The sequence below is a fragment of the Choristoneura fumiferana genome, chromosome 3 (assembly GCF_025370935.1).
Source record: "Choristoneura fumiferana chromosome 3, NRCan_CFum_1, whole genome shotgun sequence".
Classification (NCBI taxonomy): Eukaryota; Metazoa; Arthropoda; class Insecta; order Lepidoptera; family Tortricidae; genus Choristoneura; species Choristoneura fumiferana.
In genome coordinates, this window is record NC_133474.1 from 2214418 (window position 1) to 2225104 (window position 10687).

The 10687-nt window shown below is 40.1% G+C and overlaps 2 protein-coding genes across 2 annotated transcripts; one reads left to right on the top strand and one right to left on the bottom strand.

The window, feature by feature from the left end:
• Window positions 1-44: 44 nt before the first annotated feature.
• On the bottom strand, window positions 45-1263 carry Gar1 (Gar1 ribonucleoprotein). Its single transcript, XM_074085181.1, has one exon. It carries the CDS (start codon window positions 1166-1168, stop codon window positions 452-454), a length of 717 nt encoding a protein of 238 aa, XP_073941282.1. The 5' UTR covers window positions 1169-1263; the 3' UTR covers window positions 45-451.
• A 175-nt stretch (window positions 1264-1438) lies between these two features.
• On the top strand, window positions 1439-10427 carry LOC141426330 (uncharacterized). The gene is made up of 11 exons (XM_074085180.1): window positions 1439-1697; window positions 1908-2196; window positions 2797-2868; window positions 4026-4136; window positions 4482-4545; window positions 4715-4774; window positions 5638-5806; window positions 6649-6743; window positions 7704-7847; window positions 8225-8485; window positions 9376-10427. The coding sequence occupies exons 1-11, from the start codon at window positions 1545-1547 to the stop codon at window positions 9389-9391; spliced, it is 1434 nt and encodes a 477-aa protein (XP_073941281.1). The 5' UTR covers window positions 1439-1544; the 3' UTR covers window positions 9392-10427.
• The last annotated feature ends 260 nt before the right edge of the window (window positions 10428-10687 follow it).

Here is a 10687-nt window from a genome sequence, read left to right on the forward strand (position 1 = left end):
ACAAATAGCCCAAATGTTTTTTGGTAAATTAGCAAAACGAGTAATGAAAGAATAATAAACTTTATTCTTAATTTAGACAATTGTTATAATAATAGTATTACTTACTACAATAGGTATTTCTTGGCCCTCGCCACACAAGAACAAACATTAAAATTATAAAATCATCCTTATTCTTATCATTATCTAAAACCTAGGTATACAACTTACAGACTGTAAATAACATGTAACCTGCATGGATCAATGATCCTACATAGTTTGCATTACAGCCATGACTTCTTATCTGTGGAAGAGAACTCACTACATCATCAATAAAGTTAACAAACAAAATATGGCTGTGCTTTATTTGGCAACAGCAGTCTCATCCAAACAAATTGAGCTTGTGTGGCGAGGGCCGACACACACTTTCATCCATAACACAGTCAATACACACTGGAGTAACAGTCCTAAACTATCATCGTCCACCTCTAAACCCACCGCCGCGGCCACCTCCTCCTCTGCCAAAGCCGCCACCACCGCCTCGGCCTCCATAACCGCCGCCACCGCCGCCTCGGCCCCCGTAGCCGCCGCCGCCGCCGCCTCGGCCGCCAAAGCCTCCGCCACCGCCGCGCCCTCCAAAGCCACCACCTCTGCCGCCGCCACGGCCCCCGAAGCCGCCGCCGCCGCCTCGCCCTCCTCCGCCTCGACCCCCTCCGCCGCCTCTACCACCGCGACCACGTTTCGCACCAGGGGGCTGTGGTAGAAACCTTTTCAACGGCAATAACTTCGCAGGATCAATATAGAACTGCTGTCCCTCCTTAAAACTCTTCGCTTTTATGTTCTCCCCGAGCTTAACAGACACGAAATAGTCGCGTAAGTTGCCGAAGATCTCGTCAATTTTTCCAATTTGTTCCTTGTTTTCGAGGAAGATTGGGGCGTTGAAGTACGGCACGTCCTCGATGTCGACTTTGCACACAAGGTCGTCTTGCACCGTCCAACCGTAGTGACCAAGCGGCGTGACGCTTTCAGGAGGCCCAAAGTCCTGTTGTCTGAAGCCGCCGCCTCCGCCGCCGCCGCGACCGCCCCGACCGCCGCCGAAGCCCCCGCGTCCACGGCCTCCACCACCACCACGGCCACCTCCAAATCCTCGGCCGCCACCGCCACCGCCGCCTCCTCTACCACGGAATGACATTGTCAGTAATAAACACTGAATGGAACAAAACTAACTTAACCTCAAATCAAAACGCCATGCGTCGATTCGGTGAGATGAATGTCATGTCATGTCATGAACGTGTTTATTTTGACAGTAGAGAGTTGGTGCTGCCATAACCAGAACGTTAGTAATGAAAGTCGAGGTGGTTCGGAGGTGGTTGATACGGCGTTTAGGCGTACCGTAACGGATCTCCCGAATTTCCATGTTTTGTTTTTTCCACGATTTTGTTGCCTGTGGCTTTGATTTGACTTTCTGCTCGTTTGTTCTCTATGGTTTAGATTAGTTAATTTTCGTTTTGAGTTTGAGTTGTATTTGTCAAAAGAAAAGAAAAACAATTAAATACAAAATTGTTTTCATGGCGACCCATGAAGATGAACTTAAAGATCTTAAAGAGAAAAACAATGAGTTGGTGCAAAAAGTACAATATTGGAAGATGACGGCGGCTCAAAGGGAGAATGAAAAACTTGAACTCATGAAGGAAATTAACGAGCTAAGGCTGAAAGTGATTGTAAGTAGCATGCGAGATATTTCGATCTTTAGCATAGTAGGTACCGAACAGCTGTCTTGTCAGGTGATTGAACTTCAGAAAGTACTTTTATAAGTATCCTGTTTTCTAGAAGCCTACCTTATCTGCTGTATTATTTTTATCCTGTTTATGTGGTACGGTGCACATCTATTTGACAGGCACAAAATTTTCATATTTTTCTTTGCCATTCAGAGACTAAAAAGCGGTGGTGCTGCTGAAGCACGCAAGCTGGATGCCGCCATCCAATCAGCCAGTGAAGAAGCCCTGTCTCACCTTGTACAAGCATCCAGCGCAGTGGCCCGGACCATTGAACTAACCAAAACATACATGAGAGACCGGCAAGACTTGGAGACTTTGTCACCAAGGTGGAGCAACATCAGTAACACCACCGAGAAGGTGCACCGAGTGCCACCTATGATGGGTGGACAGTCCATACAGCCTGTTGTGTCTTTGAGTAGGACATTGAATTTAAGTGGACAGAGTAAGCTTTTTTTTATTTAATGTTTTACCTTTTATTTCATGTTGCATGGTATTTTTTTACTCTTGTATTTGACAAGTCAAAATGTCTTTATTGAATTTAGGTTTTAACAAGCACTTAGGAATGTCAAGGAAATTCTGCCACTGGTTAGGTAAAAAAACCTCTGTTGAGAAGAATCTGGCAAGAACAGCTTAAATACCCTAAGGCAGGGGTCAGCAACCTTTTGGCAGACATGGGCCAAATAGTGAAAAAAATAGGTAAAGGCCGTGTACCTGTACCTAGTGTAAAAGACTAATAGATATCACTACTACTACTGTTAACTACATTGTATGTAAGGTTGCGGGTGAGCAACGAAATTCTTTTAGTTCATTGATATGGACCTCCGCAAAGTAACGCCTGATTAAATAAATTACCTATTGTAAGTAGGTATTATAAGTGATATTACAAAACAGTCGCGGGCCGCAAGAAGATTGGTCTCGAGCCGCGCGTTGCCGACCCCTGCCCTAAGGTGACTAATTCAGCGTCATAGGGAGGGATTCTCTAAAAGAAGGCCATATGTGAAATTTTTTAAAATCAGAAATAATTAAAGAGTCTTTTTTTCAGGAGCATCTGCCAGGAGTCCAAATTCGGCACGCAATGTTACAGTGAGAGCAGTGCCAATGCACATGTTACAAGGTATTTATACAAATACTAGCTTTTGCCCGCGGCTTCGCCCGCGTGGAATCTGGTTATCGCGCGCTGTTCCCTCGGAAACTGCATTTTTCCGGGATAAAAAGTAGCCTATGTCACTATCTGGCCCATAAACTATCTCTTTGCCAAAAATCACGTCGATCCGTCGCTCCATTTCGACGTAAAAGACGGACAAACATACACACAAACAAATATACAAACACACACTTTTGCATTTGTAATATTAGTATGGATTATGAGAGTTGTACAATCATATTTGTGTATGGGATGTAATAAGACTGAAGACCTTATTCACTGTCATGTGGAATGTGATCAGAATAAGGACATCAGAGTCGGGTATTTGGATGGTATGGGCTTGTTCAATGGAGGTGTAAATGTAATTCTCAGTCGACCACTTTCAGAAGAAGCGACGCGAATTTACAGATTCATTGGACGGGCCTTTGCATCCAGAGACGTGGTTTCAGTGCAAGGGAGTGTAATATCTGTCTGTAGTGTGGTGTATATATCTGAGGCTCTCCATGAGGCTGACATAGTCACATTTGCTGTGCTAAAGCCTCGTTAAAATATCACAGGGAAAAAAAAAGTATGGATTATAAATGCAAAAGTTTGAGAGGTTCTATGAATAAGTACCTGTTGCCTACAACTTTATATGTGCTGAATTTATCGCACTGCCAACAGCTACATAATATACGTAATATATATTTGCCATGCAGGTATTTTTTAAATCCATGTTAACTGTTAAGTTAACACATTTTTATTCCAGAAAATTGCATAGTTCCCTTGGAAAAGTAGAAAATAAATTATTTCAGTATCTCTTTGATTTAATCCTGCATAATATATGCCAGATGCCATATCCAACCTGCACCACCTCCACCTGTTTCCATGCCTGTCGTATTGTAGTTAGGCTTACACACAGCATAAGCAGGCCACGATAGATATGGAACAAGGCACATGAATGCTACAAAATTACAAGTGTTTCCGGCCGAACCCCTCCTAATTTCCCAGTACCTGTACGCGTAGCTACATATTAGCAGCAAGCATATAGAATGGAGGCCACATGACATGCTACATTACTACAATAGCCTTTATGTTTATGCAAGTGTTTCTGCATAAGAAAGGTTTACATTTTAATAATTTTTCAGATGTATACATACCACTAACGCGGATAGATACAAGACTGATCCCAAATAACAATGACACGGAGCAGCTGGAAGTTGTGGCAGATAATGTTGAGGAGAACATACCGTTTGACAGTGAGTATTATAATGTTGATGATACATATTTATGATGATATTTATAGCGATACCAGTTATAACAACATTCAATGTAACAACCAATACTCCCAACCGTGATCTGAGATACCAAAATAACAGTAGTTTTAGCGACTAACCACCAAATATTGCTATCCCTTCAATTAGGCAAGAATTATTTGTTTTTACTACAAGCTTATATTTCACTTGTTTGAAATCCTGCAAGTTAATTTTAATCTGGACAATTTAGTCATAAAAGTATTGGCCAAATTACATAACTTCCGACAAAGCTGAATTTTGGTGGGGACCTTTGGGTACGTGGGTGATTTGACTAGTTTTTTTTTGTAGCCAGTATGGAGGAAGCGGCAGATGAATCTCAAAACATTACAGATGAAGATGGCTATGAAACATCGTAAGTAGCTGATGTTTCTTTTACTCACCGATTTTCGTTAAGCTTTTAGTCCCCAGGACAGAGTCATAATTGCCATATTGAAAAAACTACAATAGCATTTTAACTGAAATGGAGATCTTTTGCTCTTGCTTGGTCAACAAGGATGTAATGTTTATGTATTATTTTTCAGGCGCAGGCTAGACATAGTTGAAGAAGACGCGGAAGAAGATGTAGTGCTAACACCACCACGGTAAGCGAACGTCATTAAAATGTATAATATGCTAGTATCATAAAAAATCGAATTAGTCTGTCAGTTCATAATGAAAAAAATATTGGATATGTATTTTTCTTTTTTGTCAATTAAAGAAAAAATTATGAAGATATAGCCTCATATGGGCCCGCCCCTCTCGAACTCTGATGCGCTTCATCTTGGTCATTTTTACCCGACTGCCCGAAGGAGGGTTATGTTTTTCATATGTGTGTCCATTTCCTGTCCTCGCTGCAGCCTAAGCGGCTGGACGGATTTTAACATGATAACGAGGTATCATTGGATTCGTCATAACTGTCGGAGTGACGTAGGGTATATAATATTACAATATGGCGTCTGCGGAAAAAAATATGGCGGAGAAATAAAAACTATTTTGTATTGTAACAATATGGGTATCAAATGAAAGCTAATAATTAGCTCATTCTAATATGTATGGGTTATGGTACTTTAAAACTACCATTTTCACAGAAATAACAAAGTATAAAATAAAATATTAAATTCAAAAAATCAAAAAACCCGACTGCCTTAAAAACTTAAAGGAAGAAAATGAGTCTAGTGGTGTAGAACTCATGTTAAGTAGCAAATTTAAAGTTCAGTCGGATCCCATTCAAATTGTGACCAGCTCAAAAATTTTTGGTTATGGGTCCCGACTAATAATAATAATAATTCGTCGTAATTAAATATTAATAGTTATATAATGTTTTTTTGTTTAATTAACAAAAGAAAATACATTGTCATCGAACCTACAAGGACAACGCACGAACAGTGCCTAAGTAAAAAAAAATGTTAAAAATTTTTTTTTTTACTAAATACTTATTTTTAACTCGGCCACTATTATTACCCAGTGCTAGGGTGGAAAACCCTTTGGAAGGTCCTAGTTGGCTGCTAGACGCGTTGGGTACGCAGCGGGAGGCCACGGAGTCCAGAAGGCGCCCTAACTTGGAACCTGACTCGACGACCCAGGGCGAGGAGGCCGGCACTCCGCCCATGGACCCGCCCAGGGAAAGTCCCGAGGTAACATACAATGCACCACTCATGAACAAGTTCCTCGTTCATAGTGACCGGTTGTATGTTTGTGCACAAAACCAATATTCCCATTTTGACTTAAAAAAAGATTTAACCAATTTAGATCTGATACTAGTTTCTGTAGAAGTTTGGTAATTTATTGGCACGACATGCAAGTTTTTATTGCATTATTTACTCTAACACATTTTTTTTAAAAGCTAAGTTTCACACATTCAAACACACAAAGCATTTTTAGTTTAATTTTAGTCTTCATAGATACCTACCCATGGGCGTACACAGCTGCCCCCCCCTGGAAATTGTATGTTCTGCAATATATTACGCCTCGTTTACATTTTTGATTAGTGATTAGGTCGAGTTCATGTATTTTGTGTACCTACATAAAATATTTAAGTCGTGTATTTTTTAGCTAAATTATTAACCTGTATCTAGGTAGAGTAATTCACGATGACGCGTGCCATGGTTCTTATTACAATGTCATTAATGGCTAATTTTGACAAAATCACGCGTCTTCGTAGATGGCACTAGGTATTATAATAATTGTAAGTTTGGAAAATTAAAATAAATGAATTAATAAATATTTTTTTACTCGCACTCGCAGAAAATGTATGAACTTGCTCCGTATGACAAAACAAGCGCGGGTGATCTGACCTAAAAATCTGCCTTGCACCCCCTTAGGCCAGAAGCTGGGTACGCCAATGTACCTACCTTTTAGTTATGAATACATTTTTTTTATACACACACACACACACACACACACATACAACGGCTTTCTTGTCTAATTTTTAATCATCATAGGTACCTATTATAATTATGAACACCTTTTTCTTTAGTTGGAGTCTCCGGTGGAGCCCGCGCGCATGTTCACGCCGACGGTGCGCCGGCGCCGCCGCGTGTCCCCGCCCCGCCCTTCCCCCGCTAACGACACGTAAGCCATTTGTGGGTCAATCAACTTGTTAGTGTATTTTATTCTGTCCCGTTACTTAGGAGATATCAGTGATACGCTTGGTTAGAAAAATGTTTGTAATAATAATTTAGCATGCTTAGGAGATGAACCTTGAAGGAATTGCCTTAAAAATGTCACAGCTCCTAACTTTTAGTGGATTTGTACTGTACCCCAATAAATCATAGTTTTAATAAGCAGTAGGAGGACGACGGATACAATTTACGTCAAAATCATGTCGAACAATATACGTAATATGGATATGACTACAATTGGTTTAATAAAGAGAGCATAGTTGAAAAATGTTGGATAATTTTATTGTTGTAGTAAATATATTACATATTTTTACTGCATTCCTTTTATAATTCACTATCCACTTATGAAGGGGAAAATTACCTCGTTACATCTACAGATGTAAGTGGTACGTATTTGTAAAGTGATACTTCACCATTATTAGGAAGATTATCACCATCACTCAAATTTCTATACATTTTTACACAAAAATATTAATCGAAGTTTAATAAAAGTTTTATCCATCTTATGCTTTCGTCACCATATTGCATCCATCGTCCGCCCTTTATTAATAAGTAATTCAGAAGATGTTACCACGGCAACAAGCCAGACTAAAAAGTTGATTGACCCTTATAACTCCTTCCCGGCCCGTATACTACCGACCCTGTTTTTAACAGAAGCCCATAGAAGCTCATGTCAGTTTCTATGGGCGTGTACACAAAAAACAGGGTCGGTATTTCCATGCCGGTATTATCCGGGCCGGGAAAGAGTGTCACCCAAAGCTAATATTAGCACATTCTAAATACCTATACGCGCACCTGGCCGCTTTTATTTAACTTGAAATGTATGTAGGTAAACAAATATGCAGATTGAGCTGAAACTGATACGCTTATTCTATACCATGATAATAACCTATATGTGTATTGTCTTCAGGCTAAGGCAGTTGCAAAGCGAACGCGTGCTCCAAGTACTGGTCCCGAAGATGCGTCTGGAGAGTGACGCGTCGCCGCCTAAGCGCGTCATGCGGTTTGACGCGCCCAGCCCCAACGGCGCCACTGACTCGAGGGTCATTGTGTCGTGAGTCATTTTGTTAAATGTTTTTTTTTAATGAGCCACAATTTTTTTATGGTATACAAACTTACCAAATGACCGAATAACCAAGTGGTTAAAGATAGAGTTGTACAATTAACTACAGAGGTTGAAACAGCCAAAGTTACAAAAATATGTCGTGTATTGACTAAGTGAGAAAAAAAAACATGTTAAAATTTTCATGTTTAAAGTTAACGTTACACACAGGGACCGGAACTTGCCACATATTAAATTAACATTATATTTTCTTATACTTATGGTTATTTTTATTTATGTATGGTTAATAAATGATTTTTCGTTTTATTTTCTTTCTTTAACTGAGAACTCGGACATGATTGATATTTTTTCTATACTATGTATTCTAGGGAAGAAGTAGCCCGCGCCACAAATTCCCGGCCATCTTGCGATGAGGGCCACAAGCCGCCCGGCACCAGCGACCCCCGCGCCCGCGGCGACAACAGCGATAATAACGACATAACTGACAACCGCGACATCACACAAGCCAGCCAAGAGAGCCATCGGAGAGAGAGCGGCGATAGCGACAGCAGCGGGACAGGGAGAGTTAGCGAGGGCAGAACGAGACGGAACAGGAAGCCGGTCACTTATAAGGAGAAACCGCTTAATAGGTAAGTTAAGTTGATGTTGGAGTTTCTTGCGGCGCATTCTTCTTGGCAATGATGGTCTTTCTGAAAGCGCTGGTAGTTTAAAAAATGTCGTGTAAAAGTGCCCATTGCGGCCTATTTACTGAATAAATCATTCGATTTTTTTTTTGATGATTTACCAGGAAACAGTCAAGTGGGTCTTGCGCAGAGGCCCACAGTGTCCGGCGTTTGCACTTGGCGACATCGGTGACATTAACTGCTACTGCGACATAAGTTCCATAAGCGATATTCGCTACATTAACAACAACGAGTATACTAGAGACAACTGCAACATTAGCAATAACCGCAATAACACGCAAACCTGCCAAGAGATCAATCAGAGAGAGAGAGGGGGAGAGAGGCTTGCCCAATCTGAGCTTGTCTGGACAAAATTACAATAAAAAAATGGTATCGAAAAGTACACAAAACTATCAAAAAGAAATACCTTCTGCTTCTTGAATCTTATTAAATAAATAATCTTATTATTATCACCATATAGTAGATTGTGCAACGAGAGCATAAAACGAGCCATTTTACCCAAGACGTTCATTTAGCCACCCGAGCCGGTACGGCAAGGGTGGATAGACACGTCGAGGGGAAAATGGGTTTAATGCCTGAGTTTTACACTCTGCTTTTCTCTTCGATTGTGAGGAAATGAAATAGCAACAGTGGAAATAGTTGTTCACTTACTATGTACCTTTTATTTTTCATGTATTGCTATATAATTATACATTTTTAGTTGTATTGATTTACTAGCTTTTGCCCGCGGCTTCGCCTGCGTGGAATTCGGTTTCGTGCGCTGTTGCCTCGGGAACTGTGCATTTTGAGAAGTGAAAAATCTATTTTTTTATTTAATATAAAACCTATTGTTTCAGAAAACTACGAAGGTGATTGGAGACGGTATAAGAATTAATTATTTATTTTATGGTTACAGTATTTAATATCCTCTGTACCAAATATTTAATGAATACCCACCTAAACTAATTATATACCCACTTGAGGGCACGTGTCACAATTTAATCCCACGGTGCTTTAGCAACGTGTAGCTCTTACTTGGGCGATTTAAGTTGCCTCAAAGCTACCGTAACCAACGATTCCAAGGCACCCATGATTTTACTGCACTACATGATTTTTAATGCTCATTTAGTGATAATTTTTCCCGGTTTCGATAAAGTGGAATGTTCGGTATCAACCGATCAGAGCGCAATTAGTTGCCAGCAACTGAGCAATTTAAATCGCCCCTCGAAGAATAGTATTTTTAAATTTGTATTTTAGAAATTGTATTTGTAGATAGTCTCTCCAAAATTTTATGTTTATGCCCGCTTTCCACTACAAAGGTAACGAGCGGAAATGCAAGGGCTACTACAAAATTCGAAAATTGAAGTTCGTATCGAAGCGTCTCTCTCACTCTCGTATTAAATAATATAAGTGTCAGCGGGGCGGCAAGATACGAAGTTCGAATTTTGCACTTTGTGGTATAGGGCCGTGCGCCATTGCGAGTTGAACGGACTCCGTACGGCCTCCGTTCCGCTTGCTAGAAGGCGGGCATTGCTTAAGTTTGCGTGAAATAATAATGTATAGAATTAATCGATTATTCAAATTTAAATTGTCAATCATTTAATTCAAATAGCTTTACAATTATCAAGAGTCGGTGAAACGCACGCGACATAGCAGGTACAGTCGCGAACATAAATATCGGACCAGTCTAGTTGGCCTTGTATACTTGTAGCTTATCGACGTATGTATCATAATGTTGTTTCAATATATCCTATACTTTAAAAGATAAATTGTTATGAAATAGACAGATAGATAGAATATATGAAGTACTTAATAATTTATTGAACAGGCGTTACTTTGCGGAGGTCCATATCAATGAACTAAAATAATTTCCTTACTCACCCGCGACCTTACACCCTTGCGACCTTATTTTGCAATGTTCTGCCGTCAGAATGCAGCACTCAAACCGTAAAAAGTTTTTTTAAATGTCTTAAGTAGGTATGTCTTTTAAATGTCCGTAGGATTGATATCATATTTTCTTGGAAATATAGCTCTATCGTTACCATCGATGTAAATATCACGTTGTTCTTTGATTACCTATATACAACACGGTGTTGTATATCATCAAAGATGTTGTTGTTGTTTTTTTTTAATATGGCTCTGTCAATTTGGAGGACAATTCTGCCAGTG